Below are 24,690 nucleotides of genomic sequence, written 5' to 3'. Positions count from 1 at the left end.
CCCTGTTAAAGTTGTAAGGGAAATGGACACATTAGTTCACTGGAAGTGGACGGTGTGACTAAAATCGTAAATCACTGTGTAAGAAACCCATTCACGGTAACGGTATATATCACAATGTAGCTGTATGACGGAAATTCAACAATAAATAACATTGTTCATGTGATAGTGCGTGTTTTTGGATATTAACAACTTTTTTTAAAGGAATACCCTATTTCATGGTATATAAATTGCGTTTTTATTATCTGAAAAGCACTGCGATTTATATTCTAAATTGACTTATATTAAAGCAATTAACATCAAGCACACAAAACTTGCGCAAAATGCACACATTTAGATTTGTGCCGAATGAAAGAGGTACCTGAGCATTTTTAATGGTGCATTTACAGTACTATATGTCAGCCTGGTAGTTTCAGTTTTATTTTAAATAAATTTGTTTTGGGCTTGACGTTTATAATAAATGTTGTTTATAATTAATGCCACTATAATTTATGTTTTTATACTTACATTTTTCATTCTTGTTCCGTTTGTTGTGGAGTAAGGGGAATTACAATGTTTATGGTGTTTATAATGTTTGCTACTTTTACATTATTAATGTAACAATAAAATGTAACATACACGTATGCAACCATGTGCGACCCTGTTTTCTGTCAAATATGGTAGTTTAACCAAAAATTTTAATTTGGTCATTATTTACCCACTCTCATTTATTTGTTCAGTGGAAAACAAAACAATATTTTTCAAAACCATCTTTCAGACTGAAGCTTCAAAAAGGACACCAGGCACAAACTCGTGCTATATTTCTGAAGTCATTTGATAGTTTTAAGAAATTGTTTTGTTTAAGACAGAAATTTAAGTTGAGTTGGATATTGATCTTCAATAAATCAGCTAATCCAGTTCACAAAACTGATTCGTTACAAACTGGACTGATATGATTCTTGAAACTACAGCCCTATTCAAACTGTAACCGTTTCTCATGGGGATGACTGTAAAAATAAATTTGCAAGGCTCCTCAGAAATAAAACTGTTCAGAAGACGATTTATTAATGGTGGAGGAAATAAAAGAAATAAAAATCTTATTTTAAAATACATGCGCATGATTGTGAGGGACAACAATTACCATACAGCACATGGCAGTGGTCAAAAAAGCCATTACAAAAATACCCTGGGTCCACGTGATAAACAAGAAGTGAATCATAACATTAATTTTGGCCTGGTTCTTCTTCACAGAGCCATCAATGACTTCGGATAGTTGTAATACAGCACACCTTTGCTTTACTTTGCTTTAATTTTCTTGTGACCTTCAGTCCTCATTGTAATTGCACGGAAAATGCAGCCAGCACAGCCTTCTGAATAATCATTTTGTGTACCACGGAAGACGGGTTTGAAACAACATGGGGGTGAGCAAATGATGAAAAATAATTTGCAATATTAGGGTGAACTATTCCTTTAAAATATTTTTTTGGAGAATATGGGGGTCTTTAATGAGCCTGTCAAGACTGTAACTATCATAACATGCTTTAAACGCAGCTTGAGGACGTGTGGAGATTGAGAGGACGAGAGAAAAGAGAGAAAGCGAGAGAGAGAGGATGAGTCACCATACAAATTGCTTGCTGTCTGGTAGAACAATTACACAGCTAATCTAAGCAATGAGCAATGTAGTGTCACCACGACTCGAACCCACAACCATGACAAACCCCCTAAAAATGAAGATGCTATCGTCTCTATGTCTAAAAGTAAAAAGAGAAAGAGCGAGACAGAGAGGAGAATTCACTAAGATTGAACTGCGCCCACTGACAGCACCATTTATTTGCGAACACTGTCTGCGTTGTTTTAGTGCCCAATTCACTAGCATTCACCAAATCGGTTCTGAATTTAGATAGAAAGGAGGTGTTTGTGCAAAAAAAATCTAAATGGTTAGACCTGATTGCGATTCGTTAGAAGCTGGTTTTTGCCTTGAAATACCGGATGCAAAAATGGCACAACTGTTTAGTGAATTTGTCCCTGAGAGAGAGGAATACAGAGGGAGATGAAAAGAGAGAGATAGAGTGGAAATGTGGGTTGGCTCTGAAGCAAGGGATGAGTGTGACTGAAGGATGGCGTGATGCAGAAGAGGAGAGAAATAAAAACACTCGGGCCAGCGCGGTGGGGAGACTGGTTACACTCAGCGGGAGGGAAGCTACAACCCAGAAAAACTACAAGAATCAGTCCGCTTTTAAATTCCTCCATGCTCTGTGTGTGTTATCATTCTCTCTGACTCACACTCGTAGAGTAGTTTCTGTGTGTGAGATGAGTTCACGGAGTTTGAGACTGATATATTGACAGACTGCGAGTAGGAGAGGTGTGATAGCACAGGCTCCCTCTGAGGTTCACAGCTCTTCTTCTCTGACACACACACACACACACACACACACACACACACACACATGTACACATTGCCACAAACACACATTTCATAAATGTATATAGCCCGAAAAAGTAACTGGGCATGCTTAAAATTGTATAAAGTTCTATGCATTAGATAACTGTACACATTTCCAAGTTGGAAGTCTGATTTTGAGTGGTGCTCTGTTGCACTTTTCCAGGCAGGAAGTTGCACATTCTGATTTTCTGAGTTGAATGGGACACAATCACTAGAGGCACCTGTGTGAAATTGAGGGGAACTGACTCTACTTCCATTAAAATAACCATGGAATCAGTTGGTTAAAAGTGATAGTAAAATATGTTAGAAATTGCAAATGCAATTACATTCACAAATTGTTTAGTGCGGCTTAAGTGTACAAATAGTTTTTGGCAGCCACTGTACACACACACACACACACACACACTTACAGTTCAGATTATTAGAATAATAATATTTATAAAACTAGTAATAATAAATAAATTGATAATATATTTTTAGATAATATTTTTGATATTGAAAGAGCCCAGAAAAGGTACAGGTGACAAGGGAGCTTCAGTAGAACAACAATGAACTGCAGTCAGATGAAATGTTGTCAGGCCATATGTTGGTAAAAACTAATTTTCCTGTCCTGTCAGCCGTTATACTGCGCGTGTAGCACGTGCTCTTCAATTGGACACACAAATGTGGTGGGGCGCCGTATATAATTCCATATTCTTCTACTTCATATACTTATTTCATAAGTGCAAGAGAAATTACGAGCATGCAATATCATAGTTATGTCGTCAGTTTTGTTTCTGTATATTTCCTACTTGCTGAGGGGCACAGGTAAATTGTTTTAAATTAACTTAAATTAAGAGTTGTTATTTTTTAAAATCTAATAATAAATGTTCAATTTGATAGCTGTCAATTATACTGTATTGTTGAATGGGTATAGTAAATGGCTAAATATTAGAAAAAAAAAACAATGTCCTAGAGACATCTCCAGGGTACTGGGGCCGGTTCTTCGTACGTCGCTAACTCAGTTACCTGGATTTGATTGTTGACGATTTTACTTGATCTGGGATCATTTGGTTCTTTGAAGCTCATCCTGGACTTGCTGTCATAGCAACAGGTCCGTAAGCTTAAACCTGTCAATAGGTGTCTTTTTTAATGATGTGATGTCATTACGTTGGTGTCTTGCCGTCAGTCAATCGCTGCATTGCTGATTGTGGTTTCGAGTATCGATACATCTGCCCTTTTCAGGGAACACTAGAACACGTAGTAATCATAGACAACTTAATCCAGATATATTAATGTAATACGCGAATACGTTTGAAGAACCAAATTAGCCAGAGATCAGTTATCAGGATTAGAAGATCTGGCATCTTTCAAATAACCTCAGATGTAATAAGTGACGTACGAAGAACAGGCCCCTGGTCTCAGTGATCCTCGCCTTCAGTCATAAAAAGGAGTAATTAAACAAATATAAAAAAATACTGTCTTTATGTTGTTTCTACATTCATTTGAAGATTGAATGTGAAATTATTGCAATATAAAAGTATATTTAAAAACTTTAATGGGATAGTTCTCCCACAAATGAATTCTGTCATTAATTACTCACCCTCATATCGTTGAAAACAAAAATAATGACTTTATTCAACAATTCGTCTCCTTGTTACCCTATAGCGCCATTTTGGAGAGCATCACATACGTAAACAATGTATGCAACTTATGTATGCCTCCTACTTCCACTCACTATTACGAACCTACATCCCCTCCAGAAGTCTGAGATCTGCTAGTGAGCGACGCCTTGTGGTACCGTCACAGACAGGCTCAAAATCACTCTCCAGAACATTCTCGTTCACCATTCCTGGCTGGTGGAATAATCTTCCCACCCCTATCCGGAATGCCGAATCCCTGTCAATCTTCAAGCAACAACTGAAAACTCATCTCTTTCGGCAGTACTTGACTTCATCCTAAACTAAAAAAAAAACTTTAAAAAAAAACCTCACTCTTTCCCTCTATCTTTCTCTCCCTCCTTTACTAGCGTGTACTTATTTGAACAATAACTGAGACTTGGTGTTACGAGCACTTCCTCTGTCTGATTGCCTCTTCAAGATGAATCGCTTTGTGTATTCCCCAATTGTAAGTCGCTGTAAATGTAAATGTACGCGGATACGTTGTTTACGTTCAGATCAAAGCGTAAACAACGTATTCGCATACGGTGCTGCTAAAACAGAACAACGTACGTTGTTTACGTATGTGATACTGTCCAAAATGGCGCTATAGGGTGACGTGGAGGAGACAAATTGTTGAATAAAGTCGTTATTTTTGTTTTCTTTGCGCACAAAAAGTATTCTCGTATCTTCGTAAAATTACGGTTGAACCACTGATGTCACATGGATTATTTTGACGATGTCCTTGCTACGTTTCTGAGCCTTAATCGTGTTAGGATCCTTGCTGTCTGTGTGAGGGTCAGCGAGCTCTCGTAATTCATCAAAAATATCGGTAACACTTTAGAATAGGGAACACTTATTCACTATTAATAAGTTAATAAATTTTCCCTTAATTTGCTTATTAATAGTTAGTAAGGTAGTTGTTAAGTTTAGGTATTGGGTAATTTTCCCCATTCAAAACTATACGAGTGATATGTCTTGGGTATTCTATAGTCTTTGTTTGAACCTGACAGAAAGTGATGTCATCTGAGTGGGAGAGTTATTCACTTTGTAATTAGTCTGTCTATCCATTTCCTCTAGTTTGACACATTCATGTGGATTGAACACAATAAATTAAGCCAGTATTTAAAAAATATTATTTTGTGGTGTGTATTTTTATTTTCAAATGTTACCTCCTCAGACATAGGACTCTCTCTATCATAGTTCATATTGCATAACTCTTCTTAGCCAGTATGCAGTGTGCAGTGCAGGTTAAATAATTTACATGGCCCTCTGACTACTGTAACACTATTTTTCCATTACAGATAAACCCAAAACAAGGGAACGGCTAATCAAATTCATGCACCTCAAATGGCCCAAGAACCTTGTACACAGATGTAATGCACACCTTGCGGCCTTACTTAGCAGCAGCTTAAACTACAAGATAAACCCTGTGTGATCTTTAGCCTGCAAACGTGTCCTAGCATTAGCCAGAGCGCACGGTTCGCTGGTGAAACTAGGGCAGATTTGATGCTTGGGAGGACACGAGAATTTATTCATTGAGATCACTGCAGCACACTGCGCTGGATACTATTCACTTTTGTAGAGCATTCAGAATATCTGACTCTATTTTCAGTGATGACAGAGATTTTCATGCTGTGCATTATTCCTGTTCAGATGTCCTTGAGAAATAAACTGTGAGATAAAAGGAAGCTCTGAGGGGAAGAACTACTGGAGTGGAATGTAAAAAAGGTGGAATGTGTATTACTGCCGTGTGTGTGCAGGGCCGTAGCTAATGGGGTGAAAGGTGGGAATGATTCTTGGGAACTAAAAGTCCAGAGGGGCCCATAATAATTGAGACAGGATTGATGTAGCATCTGGTATAATTATTTCAATATATTTTACATCAAAATATATCCCAAAAAATTATTAATAAATTAAAAAGATAGAAAAAAGCAAAAATAACTCTTTAACCAATTTTAGTCAGCCCTTCAAGTTGTATATAATAAAAATTTACATAAAATCCATTCAAATCCGAATGTAATGTATTTTACATCAAAATATGTAATAAAATAATTGTGCATTTCACCTAAATGAAAAAAAATCCATTTTGTATTATATTTTAATATTATTAATAATTCTGGATAATTCATTTGTATTTTACATATTTCACAATAATAAAAAACAAATAAGTCCCCTCTATCTAAATAAAAAACATAACATTTCATAATATATATTCAATATTATTTTAAAATCTGATCCTGTATAATTAATTAAATGTATTAAAATTTTTTATTAAAACACATCATAAAACATGCGTTCATGCGTTTCAGTCCATGGTCCCTTCCACATAACTAAGAAATATAAAATTTTGTAATTTATTTTAATATTATTAATATAATATAAATGATACAGAATCCTGTATAATTAATTAAACGTGTTTTACATACAAATGAGTTAAAATAATGAAAGCATAACTTGGTGCCCTAAATCTAAATGAAAAATATTACATTATGTATTATATATTCATATTATTATTATAATAGTAATTGGAGTAAAATCCGGTATAATTAACTGTATCTATTAAAAATATGTATCAAAATATGTCATAAAATAATTATTACACATATTGTGCATTTCAATCTATGGTCATGCTACCTAAATTTTAAAATATATGTAAGTATGTCAATATTAGGATACAAAAATAAACAGGATTCGGGTCGCCTGCTGGCTATGGCCCTGAATACAATTCTAATAATAATAAAAACAAAAGCAGTCAACAGAATTCCCTCAACATAACAGAAAATAAACGTGTGTGTGTGTTTTCACACCTGTAAATCGATTGCTTTGTTCCCGAAACGGGGATTAAAATTATTACAATGTTGCTTTTTATTCTTCGTGTGGTTTGCTTTCACACGGCAAAGTTTCTAAACGGACCAAAATTGTTAATACAAGTCACGTGCGAGTAAACTGTCCTCTCATTGGTCAAAGTTCCACGGAGCTGGAATTACAATGATTCATTTGCAAAGAGAGGCAAACTCTCTCTCTCACACATACATACACACACACACACACACAGGATGGAACGACAACAGCTTTGAGGGCTTATTGTTTTTTTTTTTGTTGTTGTTTTTTTGTTGCTGTCAATATATTTATTAATTTATCATTTTGAGCAGGAGTCCATGATTCGTTGGCAAAACATTGTTAAAATGCACCTATACGAAGAGCATTAAGACGGCATAATAAAACGAAAAGGTGCGCTTTGATTTTGAATGGCGAAGACGTGCACACCTACTGCTTTTCACGGAACTAACGTAATTACTCATTATATAGCCTGATTCGTTGGTCCGTTGGATCGGATTGCTTTCTCACTACAACCGAACCGCTCCAGAGTTCGTTTTCAATCGAGCCGAGACCACCTCGTTCAGGCGATCTCGGACCGATCATTGGCACGGATCCGAGCGCGACTGCAGTGTTCACATATGCCCAAACGAACCGAGCTAAGGGGGGAAAACGTGCCAGGTTCCGAAACAATGAGCCAGGTGTGAAAACACCCTAAGAGAGAGTTAAGTTGTCGCACTCTCACTTAGCGGCATCTGTAATTAATCCTTAATTAAATATGATTACATAACTCTCTACTGATTACAGGCACATGTGCACACACACACACACACGCACACAAAACACACACACACTTATCTTGTCCTGATTAGACTTGACAGATGCAAGGTGTTGGGAGCATGTGTAAAGAACGTGCTACGGCAGCCCCAGCGCACTATAGGGGATTTTAAGACAACGGGGGCTCCGATCAACACGGAGATCAATGGATAAACAAACAAAACGCACTCTTACCCGTGTATCATCTTGTAACCACTTAATACCTACCCTGCCACTCAGCAGCGCTTCCCTAGCCATCTACAGTAGCTACCCACAAACCCTTCTGTCGTCTATGGGTGACTGGATCGAATCTGGGCGACTGCCCTCGCCTGACCGTTTCCATGGAGATTCAGTGGGAAGGGCACGGGTTGGTACAGGTGGGAGAGGTAAAGAAAGGTTGGCATTGTCCCTGGATTGCTCCACCGCAAGTCCCTCCCGGCCACACGCGCTTACACGCTTACACTGCTCTAAACCTGCCGTTGGCATGGACACCACGCAAGTGTCCATGGAAACCACATTGTCTGTACTAAAATAGCAATAGGAAATGCAAGCTACTTTTGGAAACTGTTTTTCTGAAAGCGCTACTTCATCCAGATCGCACACACAGCACTGCATCCAGAAGCTGGACGCCTCTTCTAAAATTCCTGAGCAGAAAAAAAAAAGTGACAAATGGGAGATTATAGGGGTCTTTTTTTCTCAGAAGCAGGTTAGCTTAATTAAAAGTCTCCATTTGATCTCTATTTTAATCGCATTGCTGACTAGGACAATTTAAGTGTTTTTTGTTTTTTTTAAATAGGTGAAATTACTGTAGTTTCAAGGACATTCTTATTCATTTGAATTTTTTAATTTTATTGAGACATGAAACCAGCTTTAATACGTAAAAAGAGAATTTATATAGCCTGTGGTTACCAAGGCATGCTCAAAGCAAAGGCCTGAAGTAAAATAAAATAATAATGAATAACCAGAATAATGAATAATTCAATTACATGGTAGTTTTGATAAACTGAAGGGTGCTAGAAAATAAAATGTGTTAGGAAGTCTCTGACACTATAAGGTTACTCTTCTTTAGCTGAAAAAAAGTTATATAATAAAATGTTATTATATTATATTGTAGTTCACACTTTATTTTAAGGTCCAGTTCTGGCTATTAACAAACCATTAATAATTAATTTGCTGCTTAATAATAGTTAGTAAGGTATAGTGGTTAAGTTTATGTTCATGCAGAATATGTGCTTTATAAGTATTAATAAACAGCCAATATTTTTATTAATAGGCACGCTAATAAACAACTAGTTAATATGAGAATGGTCCCTATACTGAAGTGTTACCATATTATATTATATTACATTATATTATATATAGGGAAAATACCTGCATAAATAAAATTTCCCTCATGAACTGCTGGTTTCAGACACATTATTTGATAGCCTTTTATAATGAATATAATGAATTGATATCAAAAAACATGATTTGACCCATTAAATGTTCCTCATTGCGAAAAAAAATCTGTTGCTTGTATTCATTACTGAGCACCTCAACCATTTCTAATGATTTTATATTCTCTGTTGCCATTTATCTAATAAAAAAAAAAACATATGCAGCTACATTTTTTCTTTTTTTCTGTGTCTTTTTAAAACGATATGTTTTTTTTCTTCGACTACAGGCAAAGCATGATGAATCACTGGGTGAGAGAGAGGGCAGCAGACCGGTCAGGTCAACGCACAGGACATCGGACTCTACAAGAGCATGATGCTCTTGTGTCCTGTAGATATATAACAGCACACTACTGTACTCAAAGGACACTTATTCACTGTTGAAAACCAGCTTGAACTATTTCTCTGTCCCATTACTATAATAATCATCTTCTGTGACTGATATCTAGAGTTTACACCCAACTACACACAATCATGCTCACCCAGGAATTAATTTCTTCACTGTTTGTGTGTGTAATGCGCATGATTAAGTGTTTAAACACACATTTTTGGCCCTCTGCCTCGACAGAGGATGTACAATAGCACTGATTCACATCATCGGCTGTGTATTTTTGTAGGTCAGTTTCACGCTTCAAATTTTCAGACATGCATGCGCGCAAAAAGGCACAAAAAAACCCACTGCTCCAATCTTTGTTGTCGAAAAGCATGTCCGCAGTAATAGACTGTCTGTAAGCACTCAAAAACAAGAAAATGATTCCGTGTTCTTCCGCTAACTTCCTCCCTCGGGCGCACAGGCAGCTCCACCAGATAACCCGCTGCAGAGATGTACCATCGAGGCAAGTTTCTGTAGCAATTATAGAGACGTACTGCTGTAACCAGCTCAAAACAAATTGAGCTATAGTGCTATGATTCTGCCGTAACTGCTCTACGACTCCTAACATCAAAACTCTGCCTCCGTGACGAGGGTTAAATCGAGCTACGGACTAAATTTTACTGTTAATGGTGGCTTTTCCGTTGGGAATCATTTGCCGTCCTGGACTATAAGTTCCATCCAGGAAATCGTCCCTGAGAGTCTAATACCGTCCTAAAATAGGCTTTAAATGAGTACAGGAGGAGAGGCGCAGAGTGTTTTAATAGGTTTCAACTGAATGAGGGCTTAGAAAGGGAGAGAGAATAACGTCTGACCTCTTTTCACCTGTACGTGCCATTTTTTTCACCTGCCAAAGTGGCAGAAAGGACCGAATTCGCAAGGGACCAATAAGAATCTGTTTAATCGTAGACAGAGATGTTTAAACATAAAAATATAGACGAAAATGACCTTTCCGTTGCCGTCTTAGTGTTGTGTGTGAATAAATGTCAGTCTCTATCTCTCTCTCTATCTCTGTTATTGTGTGAGTAGAGCAGTAATAGAGGTCAAATGTGTGTGGGTAGTGCACATGCTCACGACATATATAAGCAGTTGTGCTCACGGGAACACAGGTCTGGCCTTGTGTCATAATTCGATCTCATTCCCCCTCATTGTCTCTCTAGACTATCATAAAGGCCAAAAGCTTATGAATAATATTTAAAAAAAAATATGTGTTAACATTAACCACTTCATCACCATATCTATCATTAAAATGACTGTATTTAAAACTGCAGTGTGTAATTTCTGTGGCACTAAATGCTACTTTTCTGAAGAAAATGTGCATGGTGCCAGTCTGGGCAAAACATTCTTTGCATATTTTATCCATACACTGTAAAAAAAATAGACCCATAAACTGTAAAAAAAGATACTGTAACAGTAAAAAGGTTTAGTCAAATGAATGTTTTTTGCATGTAAAAACTATGATTTACCAAACAATTTACAATGAAAAACAGACAAAAGACATTTCAGAAGTCATAAAATATACAGGCAAATTACATGCCATCCTGTTATACCTGAAAATTGTCACAGTAATGAATTTCAAATTCAAACTCAACTTTTTTTCTGTAAAATTTACAGGATATGCTTTAAAGTGTAAAGGCCTGTTAACACCAAGGACCAAGGTTAAAGATAACGACAAAGATATAGTTCTAAAAATCTTTCTCAATATTAAATAATAGCAGAGTCCACACCACAGCTATAACGATTTGTTTGCGATCGTACGTGTTTGCGATCGTAAAATGTAAAATAACGTTCAGGGGTGGGAGCTGGACTGGGGTTCAAATTTGGCTCTGGACAAATCGAGCCCATCCGACCCACAAATTCCCCCTTGAATGTATTGATGGGTCATAGGGCCTTCGATTGGAAAAAATAAATGAATACATAAATCAGGACAGAAGCGAATACTGATTATATAGAAGCGATATTACTGAATTCATGACAAATGCAACAAACGTAATAATGCATTTTTGTCACGTAGAAAAGCACTTGACAGTAAAGCATTGATTTTGAGCTAGACTGCTGGAAAGGTATTGCTAATAAATTCTGTCATCATTTCCTCACCCTCATGTCATTCCAAAGACTTTCTTCTGTTGAACACAAAAGAAGATTTTGTAGAATGTTACCAAACTATTTTGGTTACCCTTGATTTCTACTGTATGGACAAAAATGTAAAAATTATGTTCCACAGAAGAAAGAAATTCATACCGGTTTCAAATGACATGATGTTGAGTAAATGATGACAGAATTTAAATTAAAATTTTTAGGTGAATCTCCCTTTAAGAACTTTATTATTTGTAAATAATAAACACCTAATTTATAAAAGACACTGCTATTTATCTTTAATCATGCCCTTATTGAATTAACATTTTACTTCAATTAAAATTCTCAAAAGAAAGAAGTTCTTGCTTGGAATCCAGAATTTAGCTGACTAATATTAGTAGGATGGTGGTCACAAGAAGTCAAACCATGGCCCTCATTACCATGTTTATGGGTTATATGGTTTTTAAAATAAATAATAAGTAATAATAAACTATAAAATTTGTAGTTAAATAAAAATAAACATGAAGAAACTACAAAACACCTTCTATAAAATTAAAATATTCCCCAATTTGTAATAACAGTAACATTTATAATAAATACATTTCTGCCAACACATAGGCTATTTGTAGTGTTAACTTCAAGTTAAAGAACTATGGTACTGAACTGACAAGCCTATTGGCGTTTTCCAATATACCTCATTGTCGTGGCTGTTTTCAGCCAGCATCACTACAGAACCTTTAATGTTCTCATATCACATGACTGTATAACAATTGTGTGTCACATCTGAATGGATCAAGCGACTTGCGCTGTTTATCGCTTCTGAATTGCGGCACACGTTCTTCCGCGCAGTTCGGGTGACTGATCCCGCTCTTTGACGTGCGGCTGGCAGATGCATCGGGGAGCGCTGCTTCACACTTTTGGAGTATTTGCTTTATGCGGTTTCACATGCGCTGTCATTTAAAAACATTTTAAACTATTCTACATTATTCAATGCTTTTCTGTATACATTCTGTGTTGCAAAAATACATCTAACGTTTTGATTATGGATCAGAAAATTTCTTTAAAAAATCCAAAAAATGAATGAAAGAAACAAGACTCTCATTCTAAATCGTATGATTATTTTTTTTCATCCCTGGAACACAAAATGATACAAATGATGGATGATGACTGTGACTATTAGGCTCCGAAAACCACACAAAGTAGTCCATATGACTCATGCACTATATTTTGAATCTTCTGAAATCATATGAAAGCTTTTTATGAGGAACAGACTGAAAAGTTGTTATTCACTGAAAAACTTGCGCATTAACGACACACGCAGGAAAGTCCCTGTTAACAAAAGCATGTTACAGTGAATGCAACTGAAACCAAATAAGAAGCAAAAGGAAGACTAATACCTCACACTTCAAAAACAGCAAGTGCTCTCACACACAGACGCTCACTGAAGAGACATCACACTGTACTACCTGTCACGCTCAGATAGGTCGTCCTCCGCACCAGGAAGCCTCCAAAAACCAGCTCACAGGTGTAGTTGCCGATGTCATCCTCCTTCACTTCCTGTATGGAGAGGATGTCTGCAGTCTGCAGCACGCTGCTCCTCCACTGCTGCACGTTACACTCCTGCACACCCGCAGGCAAAGAGAAAAAAATATAGAAACAAAGAGACAAAACTGCACCATATACATTTGTATATACTGTCATAATGAAAAAACTCAGAGGGGAATTCAATAAGAATAAATTGCGCTTGCTGACAGCATGCAAATCAAGCAACGGCACAAACATGGCCCAGAAAAATCAGTGCTAAACACAATTTGCAGACTGGAGTTCCTGATCTTGTGGGCCATTGCTGCAATCCAGACAACTGAATCGGCTCTTTAAAATGCAGAATGTGCTCTCAAATGTATTTTATAACACTTTATAATCATCATTTGATAAATTACTGCTGCCATGATCGATTGAAAATGTACAAAAACAATCTATTTTAAATAATTTTCTGTTTACAGTTTGCATGCGCAGTAAAAGCACAATGTTAATTGCCCTTGGCAAATAGCACTAACTTACTGGCATAAAGTATAATAACCCTAATTTACATAAAAAGGAGGTGCGTTTGCACTGAAAAGAATGACAATGACTTAATTTAAATTCTCAGGGGGCAGGTGCCGTGACGCTGGATCGCAGGTGGTTTGTGAATAAGATCTTGGTTTGTTCACTTAACGGCGCAACTGTTTAGTGAATTCACCTCAGAGTATCTCCCACTGTACCTTGTACCACGTTATCTGCAGTTTTTCTCCAGGCTGAACGTAATCCAGGATATCAGGACAGGAGATGTCTTTACTCTTGCCCAGTTCTCCTTTCTCAGTGTAGCGCAGTTTTGAGTTATAACATCCTGCTGTGTCATTATCAGCAACCAACAGAGTCATAGACACCTTCATACAAAACGTGGAATTCCTGTAACACGCACACACAGAGCATATAAACTGTGCTATATGTAATCAGATTAACACAGATGCACCCAGAGAAAATACTGATCGTAAATTGGTTATCATCTCACAGAGCCTATACACTAAACAAATTATACGAGAATAAAACATGATTTTATTTGTAATTCAACCATGATAGATGTAATTTGACTACAATGGAGCAGAATTTGTCACCAATTTTCATGTAGGGCTACAAATAATTAGTGTTTTGCTGATGGAATATGAGTAGCAATGAATAGAATGATGTTCTCTCAAAGGTTTTAAAGGGTCATTTCATACATTTTTTATCACTTTGCATTTTCCCCGAGGTCCACTTATAATGTAAGTGAATGTTTTTCAGCAGAAAAACATGTAAGATTTAGTATCCTACACCCTCTATGACCCTTAATTAAATTGGATGTTTTGTTTTTTGCTGCTGTGCCTTTAAGATGTCTATGAAAGATGTGAAAGTATGGAATTAAATGTTTTTGCAGTTCAGTACAGTATGTTTTCAAATTATTATGAGCATTTATTTATTTACTTTAAAAAAATGAGATTTCTCAATATATGATCCAGTTTTTTGTTTGCATTAAAGTGAGTCAAATAAAATTATACAACCGCAAAACGCATATTCACACGCTCTGTAACTCAGAAGCATTGCATGTCAACACACTTCTCTACATTGATGAGTGTGTCTCCATTAAAAGTGCATTAGTGTTTGTTTTGTCCAAGGGCTTTGAGTTTAATAGGTGCTGATGAGATTTGTTGAAATTTGACCTTTTCGGTGTAATGACCTCACACCTCCTACCGGGTTACCGTGGTTACACAGTGCTTGGGGCGGCAACCTGCAATGCACTTGTCTCTTGTAAAATGCATAAACAAATTTAGTAAACTATAAGCTCTCTTTCTCTCTGCCCTATTAACTGTATAGCAAAGACTATTTTTACACTCTCACTATTTTCAGACACCCGCATATGTCAGCACAGTCTCGTTTTATCACCCTATAAACCTAAAAAGAATACTAAAATATCTGCTCTCTCCTGCCGGTGTGTTGCTGAAAACTATTGTTTATGGTTTAATCAGCTCAAAGCCAGTCTCAGAGGAAACAGAACAACAAAAACAAATCCTATTTCCTGTTGCTAACTGGGTTCTTAACAAACAAAACCCTGCAGCTCTGTTTTAAACCTAGTGAGCTGCCTTCATAGACAGCTTCCTTCTTAGGCAGCATCCTAACTGAACTGGAATCTCATAAGTGACTGATTTTACAACTAGCAGTCATTAATTGGTTCCAGGGGATCGGTGTATGGCTAGTTAATTTAGGCTTTTATCCACTGCTGATAAATGCTGCAATCTCAATAATATGCTGACAAAAATGGTTGTTTACTCCACTGCCGGCCATTCAAAATGAATTGTGCATACTGACTAAATCTGATTGCTTTTGCAAATAACATATAAATCCTCAGAACTTCATATTACACTGATGTGAAAAAGTTAAAATTGTGAGCTAAATCAATTCAACATTATTAGCATAAGCTAAAAGTGCACTATTCTGTTCATACCAAGAATGATAACTGTAATGATACATCTAAAGTTTTGATCGTTGTTCTAATGTTCTAATTGTTCCAAATCAATTCTGTGAGAATAGGAAAGTCCCCACCACCACTATAACAATAACAACACAAAAGAACAATATCGGTTGGACTCACTTTCACTTTTTTTATTTTTTGCTGATGAATGATTAAAATATTAGCAATGTTATTTTATTTAAAGTTATAGCTTACTCAAAAATTCTGTAATTAACTGAACTATATGATGTTTTTTTCTTCCGTGGAACATAAAAGACAATATTTTCATAAATTGGACTCCAGTGTTGTTTGAGTCCAATATTTTTCACAATTTCTTCTTTTGTGTTCCGCAGAAGAAAGAAAATCACACAAGTTTAGAAGAACTATCCCTTTAAAATGTCTTGCGACTCGTTTGCCAACTTGGATGATTATTTTCTCTGATGCATTCTGCTGGGATTGTTTTCTTTGGAAAGAATACATTTGATGCTGCCTTCGAAATAAGGTGCCTTTTAAAACCACCTTCACATTGGAAGCATAGGATTCCTTTAAGTGTTTTCTAGCAGGTCTCTGTGTTTTTTGTGAAAAAATTATATTTTATATGTCCTACAGGAATATTTAAAATTCACTCTTTTCCTGTTTCTGTCTGTCTGTTTTCAGTGTACACACACACACACACACACACACACACACACACACACACACACACACACACGCACAAACACACATACATATAAAATAAGTGTGACATTCTGTGATGCAAAAGTGAGTATGATGAGTAGATTATGTACTTTGACCTCAAGTCGGTCGGAACCTGAGCAAATGAGGACCCTGGAGAATTGCCTGACTGTTTAATATGTGTGACAGTGGCCTGCGGCATTATGGGAGAGTGCTGGAGTGTTAGTGTTTGATTGATGGATGACAGAACGTCTCACTGTCCTCTGCCGTCGTTCACTTATTTCACTTCCAGTTTTACTGTCCCTGAGAAGCTTTGGATACAGACACACAACCCTCACACTCACACACAACACATACAGACACTAATACACACACGCTAATTTTCTCAGCATGGCGCTTTTCTTGAAGGCTTTGAAAGACAATAAAAAAACATCAAAAGGAAGAAGTTAAGCATGTTCTCCGATCCGGCTAATGTCCGAAAGTCAGAGTGTGTGTCTCCTTGTGGATTTGCATATCTAAGCGTATGAGTGTTCACACATACACATATGCACGTGTCCCTCTCTCTCACCTCAGAACGCAGGAGTACAGACCGGCATCCTGCAGCTCGGCAGGCCGAAACCAGATGGCGTCTTCCTCTTTGCTCATGCGTACCCCATCAAAGGAGATGGGTTCCTCAAAGTCGCCATGTCCCAACCCAGAACTTCGGTACCACATCAGACTAAGTCCAATGCTCTGTGCCTGGGTGTAGTTGGCTCTGATATAACCGTAAAACAGAGCACACTTTATCCTCACCGGCTCTCCGTGTAACACCCGGTACTTCAGATAGTCTACGGACCAATCAGTGCAGCCGTCCACTGCAGAGAGACAGGAGGACAGAGATATTAGTCTCTACATCTTTAGAAATTTGCAAAGCTTCTTTATTAACCGACCATTTGGCCATTCTTTAAAATATTAAATAAACTTTTAAAATAAAAAAGATAATGACAGAATTGTCTTTTTCAGGTGCAATATCTCTTTAAGTTACATTATTTTTCAATTATTAAATCCATAAACAGACCCTGTAGGTGAAAAAAAAACTCATTAATTTTTGCAGATAAAGCTTTAGATACAAACAGGCACATATGCCACTCTGACAAAAGATACATTCTGAGCTATTAAAAGGCTATTAATTTTTTTGTCAGAAAATCTCATAATTATTGAGATGTTAAGTCAGAGTTCATTTTAAAGCTTGGTTGCTATAGAGAAGTTAACCCGTGCAACTTATTATACACTAACTAATTATGTTTCATTGTTGTAATTAACTGTTGTGTTTTATAATGTTTGCATATGCAAGTACGTGTGTGTGTTGGGGGACCGCTGTGCGCATGTGTGTGTGTACACACAGGAGATGGCATGAGCTTGTAATAAAAGCAGTTAATTGCTTTTTGAAACTCTGGAGATGAAGAATATAGAGCTATTAAAATCTGATAGGACAGTCAAATAATCTACTGTAGCCTTTATAACCATTATATATATTAAAAAAAACGAAAACCTAAATAGGCTCCATATTTTACATAATGTGATTTTGCAAAGTGCCCCCAACAAAACCAGCATTATATTTATGTTTCTTACATCATTTGCGATACTGAGGTACTGGTGGCCTCGAATAGTGATGACTTATGTGACTCTGTGTGATTTTCTTTCCAAGTACAAAGCCAAAAATAAAAAGCCCAAATTGTGACAAATACTATTGCTATAACAATTCAGAAGCAATACGCATTTTACATATTGTATATTTTTATATATTGAGTGTATGAGTATTAAATATTTCAAGCAGTATATTGACTTTGAGATTAATTAATAATTCAACAGTAAAAACATGCAGGGGAATCACCAACTGTAAAACAGAAGCGTACCTTGCCTTAAAAGTACAGTTACCTCACCAGACCAGATCCTTAAAAATAGCTTTTATTGGTGTAACTCATTATGTCTCATGTTGTGTTATTTAAGTGCATTATATATTAGCCACTGTAAATCTGAAACATTCCAAGTAAGTAAATACACATTTGCCATGCTTTTCTTTAAGGATAGTCATGGTGAACTTGAGGAACTGGAACCATGGATGAACTTTTAGAAACAAGAACTTCCTTTTGTCACATTTTTCAACAGTACTATATTCATGATTTCAGAGTGTTTTAGTCGTTTTTGTTGGTTTGTTTGTTTCAGAGTAGTATTGCAATGTCAAAAAAAGCTTTATTTTTGTACTAATTGCCTGAAATCCTTTTGTTGAAATGCAGCCTCTGTCCAAAGTAAAATGCTTTATTTTGTACATGGAATGGAATGTTTTGTGTTGATTTGAAGACACTGAATAATCTAGAGCAGTAGGTAGACCAGTTTTATTCAATAGCTCATAATCTAAAATAAATAAAATTTTTATTTTGGTTCAACTCAATTATTTACCTTTTTAATGTAATTGAGCCTAAATGTTAAATTAACACAATTTGCAATTACTTTGTAGATTTTATTGGTATTATATATTTTGAGTGAACTCATATATTTATGTGTTCTTGTTAGTTTTACATAAAATTGCATCAAGTTGGATTTATTTAAAAAGTGTGATGCCAAAATGTATATTTTTACCAGTGTACTGTAGGTCATATTTCACCATAAATGAAAATAGTCAAAATAAAACATCATCATTCCTATTTGTCACCATCTCTGTTTGAAACCTGTAATTGCAGTTATTTGTGGGTTCAGCATGGATGAATCTAATGTTTTGATGTGTGGCTGTCAGTCACCGCACTGGTGTGGATACTGTACTTTGGAATCACAGATTCTAGCCTTCATCTTGGAAGTATGACCCAAATAAGAATTTTCACTGGATACTGTCAAGTAAGTAACAAGACTGCCACTTTTGTTCTGACCAACTGAGGAAAGAAGAATTACAATAAATCGTGCTACCAATAGTGATTAAATTTAACGATCGTAAAGTTAGCTCATATCACATCAAACCGTGCAATTATTATTGTTATACTTTGTTCTCAAATTTTTAATGTTAACAACATCAACATTGCGTGACTATGTGTATGTAGTGTGTATTAGCGTTAGCTGAAGATTTAAATTTCTGTACAGTCTAATCTCTAATTGTACAAAAATTCTCAAAAATGTATTAATAACTGATCATTTTTTACCAAAAAAAGTTATGGACTGCAGCTTTAAGAAAATAAAGCCTATTTTTATGACTATTAAATGGATACTTCATCCAAAAACGAAAATTCTGTAATATTTTTTTTTATTAGCCAAATAAATTCAGTACTATAAAAATAAATATATATATATAAAATATATAATATAAAAATACTCTCACAATGCAAACAATATTAATAGTCTGTAAAATAGGCTTAATTTTATGCATGTAATTTTGTTTTAGTTTTGACGTTGGGGAAAATATGACCAGGATATTTGGTTTTCAATATTTTGGTTAACAAGTTTTGATGAGAATCTTGCAACAAAAGCTTTCTGTGAAGACATTACATCACAGGCTCTTCAAAACACACTCCTTTTACTTGTGAGAGCATTAAAAACACAAAGGCATAGTAAACAGCTTTACATCCCATAAATTACAATTCTATTCCAGAAAAGCAAAGCTCTTGTCGTTGAGCACAGTCCTCTGTGTTCCTGGTTGACTGCATTGCCCTTGACCAAATTCACAAATGGCTAAATCTGTCTCTGTAATAACTTCCCAATTGTGTTGAAATTAAGTGAAACCCATTACAGAACATTTTCTCCCCAATGCGGAGGACAAAATATCCGCTCATTATTTCACTTTCCGTCGATGCTAAAAGGTATGAAAATAAACAGCATAAACTGTGCGGAAATGCTTAGTGACATACAGCTCATGTACAATATGCACCCCTCAAGACGTTTTCCTTCATACCGAACCCAGGCGCTCGTCCCTTATGAAAATGCTGAGGCAATAGATGGCAGTTTGCTGAATCTTTTAAATGAATACGAGAGCGAATTAAAAAAAAAAAAAATTTGATGACACGCGCATTCTGCCGAATCAATTACATTCAATATGACAATTACATCACCCTTCTCTCCCACTACACTCTCCATCTCTCACTGTTTTCTTTCTGTTTTGTCTTACATCTGTCTTGCATCAGTATGCTGTAACTGTACAGTGTGAAATGACTCTACTAAACCCTGTTAACCTCCTCAGGTGTCATCATACCCTGCTCTCCATTAGTCCCAGTTCTGCCACTGTCCATGGTGCTGAAGTCCAGCTGTTTCATTTTATTTTCATGTCCTATTGAGATCAACTTTACCTTTTTATGTTTGTGGTCAAAGAGACTTGAATGATGTTTGTGTAAAAGCAATTTTGATATTAACATCTTATTTTTATTTGAAATTCATTAAATCAGTTCATCACATATTAATGCAATCCCAACAGAAACATATTTCTAAGGCTTTATCTCCCTGTTTTACCACAATGCATACATGCAGTTTAGAAAAGTGCCTTTTCATTTTTGTAACATTGTTTCGGTTTACGGTCAGTTCCCTGCAGAAACAACTGCAACTGAATTGGTACAGTTTGTAATCTAATCAGGTAAAAATGCATGTATTTCTTTTGTATAAAACTTAATTTATTCTTATTATATTTTATTACATTTAGTTCAACATATAACCTATATGCTGTTTTGTACACTAAACAATACTCAGTATAGGTAGAGTGTATACACTAGTGGTCGACTGATATTGTTTTTTTGACAGCCGATTCCGATATCTTGGAAAGCAGGGTGGTCGATGGCCGATATAATTGTATTTAATTGTATTAAATGGATTAAAATGCACACTTCACAAGATCTCAAAACTGGATTCGACTAAGTTTGCAAGGTTTGTGAAATTAAATGTTCATTAGCCATTGAAATTTGTTTAAATGATATAAATGCGTATTTGCTGACTGCTGGCGGCAAACGAGAAAGTATTATAATGCTTGCCTTTCTATTACTACTAATATAAAAGCAATCGTTATAATATTTTTGGATACATTTTAATCAATTTGTTTAACAGTTCTATCTGATTATTAGACAGACTTTTATCCGTATTAGACAGAACTGTTAACGACGATGGCGAACAAAAGGGAGAGTGTTCTCAGCGCCATCAAAATAAAAGTCCGTCGTGCCGTCAAAATAAAACAGAAAAACTTATCAGCCGATACTGATATTTGAACCACTAGTGTACACCAATCATAGAAACTAATCATCACAGTCCAGCATATGAAACTTGAATTGATCAAATGTGACATTTATAATGTTGCTTAAGTTTTTTAAATAAATGCTATTCTTTTGAACTTTCTATTGCCTTTCTGTTTCTATATTGAAAAAATTTATCACATTTCCACAAAAATATTAGACAACACAACTGTTTTCAACATTCTGAATAATAAAAATGTTTCTTGAGCACAAAATCAGCATATTAGAATGATTTCTGAAGGATCATGCCACACTATAGGTCTTTCAGGTAATGTTTTGAATTGGTTCAAAACATATATTACAGCAAGGACATTTTCAGTGAATATAGGTGATTGTACATCAAAGAATCATGACATTCTCTATGGTGTTCCACAAGGCTCCATCCTTGGGCCAGTTTTGTTTTCATTATATATGCTTCCTTTGGGTAGCATAATTCAGAAATATGAAATGAATTACCATTTTTATGCTGATGACATACAATTATATATTTCAGTTGAACCCAGAGACACTGTTGTAATAGAAAGATTGTCTAATTGTCTGTCCAGCATCGTAAAATGGATGAATGCAAATTTTTAAAAACTAAACAAAGATAAAACTGAAATTCTTATTGTGGGTAAAAAACCTGAGCGGGAGAGGATTGAAGCTGAATTGGGTTCCTTAGCTTTACAATCCAAGAAAGAGGTAAAGAACTTGGGTGTCACTTTGGACTGTGATCTGAGTTTTAAGTCCCATATTAATCAAGTTACAAAAATATGTTTTTATCATTTGAGAAATATTGCCAAGATTCGTCTTTTTTATCTTTTAACGATGCTAAGAAACTAATTAATGTATTTATCTTCTCTCGACTTGATTACTGTAATGCTGTGTATACTGGTCTACCTAAGGGTTCTATGGTTAAGCTGCAATTGATACAAAATGCAGCAGCCAGAGTATTAATGAAATTGAAGAAACGAGGACATATTACACCGGTTTTAATGGAATTACATTGGTTACCTGTGCATCAAAGGATTGACTATAAGATTCTTACATTAGTGTATAAAGCATTGCATAACTTGACACCTTCTTATATTTCTGATTGTTTGTCAAGATATATTTCTAATCGAACGTTACGATCCTCTAGTGCTGGACTTTTAGCATATTATACAGTAAATCTCAAGCGATCTGGCGGTACTTCTTTTAGTCACTATGCTCCAAAAATTTGGAACTGTCTTCCAAATGAAGTGAGAGAGTCAACCAGTATTTATATTTTTAAAAAGCGTGTTAAGACATACCTTTTTACAGTTGCTTATGATCATAATAGTGTGTGAAGTGTGTGTATTATATTTGTGTGTATTATATTTACTTATACTTGTTTATATTTTGCTTTTGATGACGTTGTTTTTTTAATATTTGTTTTATGCTTGTGAAGCACTTTGAGTTGCATTTTATGTATGAAAAGTGCTATACAAATAAAATTACTTACTAAAGACTACAGGAATGGCTCTGCGGGCTTCAGCTATTTTAACTAACTAACTAAATAAAAAAGCAAGCTTCTGGTTACCGGAATGTTACCAGACCGAATATAAATTTGCTCAAATAAGTATCTGGTTTTTGGTTAACAATACTCATTAATACATGCAGCATAAGTGAAGTGAGAAGAAATTATTAGGAAAAATTACAAAAAAAACAAATAACACTTCTTTTTTTTTTTTACATAATTTACAGTGCACTGATGAACTGTTCAAAATAAGACCAGGAACTTGAATTTAAAAAGTAAACAGGCTCCATCTTCATTTCATGTTGAATTAAAGTTTTTTTCAAGCCATTAAAATATTATTATAGTATATTTTCATGACCAAACAAAACAAGAGGTTTAAATCTAAAAGGGTCTTTGAATCGCATCACGCTAATAACGCAGTCAAAAAGAGATGAGGCAATTACATGGTCATATTAAACCTGAACGCACTGACCCAATAAATCAGGAGGTATGTGCCTATATACTACAGCCCTGTGGCTCTCAAATGCACACATGCAAACACACAGTTAGCTTTGGTTGGCTGCACATTACGCAATGATTTCCAGATGTACGAGGGCTCTAATATCAGGTGCGCTTTAAACGACTCCCCACCGCTATAGGAAACTCTGACCTTTATGTAAGCAAAAGGGGGAAAGCAAGAGAAAGAAGGAGAAAGAGAGATGTTTCATCTGTATCTCCAGCTAAGAACTCTGTATTTCTTTGCTCGAGCGATGCTAACAAGCCAAGCTTCCCTGAGGCACTCTGGGTAACAGATAAAAGAAACTAAATGGAATCAAACTGGAATCAACTGCATTATTTTCTCCCTTCCACCCTTTCTCTCTCTTGGAACGATGGGATCACTTGCACACCTGAAGCCTGCTTCTTTCCCCCAATGCTTCTTTCACCTACATTCACTTCACAAATGTATCCCATCATGCTCGGTTCCTCTGCATGTACATGCTTTTCCCTCCCCTCTCCCTCTGCATTCCCCATTCTCTTTTCATCCTCTCATCTACCCCCACCCCATCTATCTATCTTGTTTTTCATTGCTAAATGAACGATAACGAGGTCGGTTGTCTCTGGGGTGAGGTCCCTTATGTAAGCCTATAAAACATTCACATGTTCTCAATCCTGCGCAACCTACTGCACTAAAATAGTCAGAGAAAAACAGGAGCTTGAGAAAACGAACAAGAAGTTGATTGAACACTCCCTCTCTTTCTCTCTCTGCACTCCCCTTCCTTCCCATTGTGTAAGATAAAACAACCAGCTTGCAAATCATTAAGATTTTGGATGCATTTCATGCAAATTACATCTGAATCCCTCCACGCACACGCACACAATCCTATCTCAGGTCTCTGTAGCGGTGCACTTTCATCTCTCTCAAGCTCCGTGTGACAGGGCTGCATTCACATTGCAGCTGAATGTGGCCCAAATATGATTTCTCCACTCGCATGTGACACAGATCTGTGTTTTGTTTTTTCGATGACAGTGTAAATAAAAATCTGAAGATTACATGTTTAATTCTGATCTGGGCCACTATCATATGGGGGAATCATCTGTAATACATATATACAGTATATATATATATATATATATATATATATATATATATATATATATATATATATATATATATATATATATGTACACACACACACACACACACACAATTTTTCTATTTTAATATACGT

At 35.9% G+C, this 24,690-nt stretch overlaps 1 protein-coding gene across 1 annotated transcript in view; it reads right to left on the bottom strand.

Moving 5' to 3' along the window:
* The window catches only part of LOC306876767 (interleukin-1 receptor accessory protein-like 1-A), a gene marked incomplete at both ends in the record, with an annotated part of 68,419 nt that overhangs the window by 22,390 nt on the left and 21,339 nt on the right, over positions 1 to 24,690 (bottom strand). The window contains 3 exons of the mRNA XM_079428169.1: positions 13,038 to 13,191; positions 13,833 to 14,019; positions 16,839 to 17,124. Of these exons, the coding sequence (XP_079284295.1) occupies positions 13,038 to 13,191; positions 13,833 to 14,019; positions 16,839 to 17,124 (627 nt within the window). The remainder of the gene's footprint in view (positions 1 to 13,037; positions 13,192 to 13,832; positions 14,020 to 16,838; positions 17,125 to 24,690) is intronic.

The sequence above is a fragment of the Barbus barbus genome (assembly GCF_936440315.1).
Source record: "Barbus barbus genome assembly, chromosome: 11".
In the NCBI taxonomy this organism is placed as follows: domain Eukaryota; kingdom Metazoa; phylum Chordata; class Actinopteri; order Cypriniformes; family Cyprinidae; genus Barbus; species Barbus barbus.
This window is presented reverse-complemented; position numbering and strand designations above follow the sequence as displayed.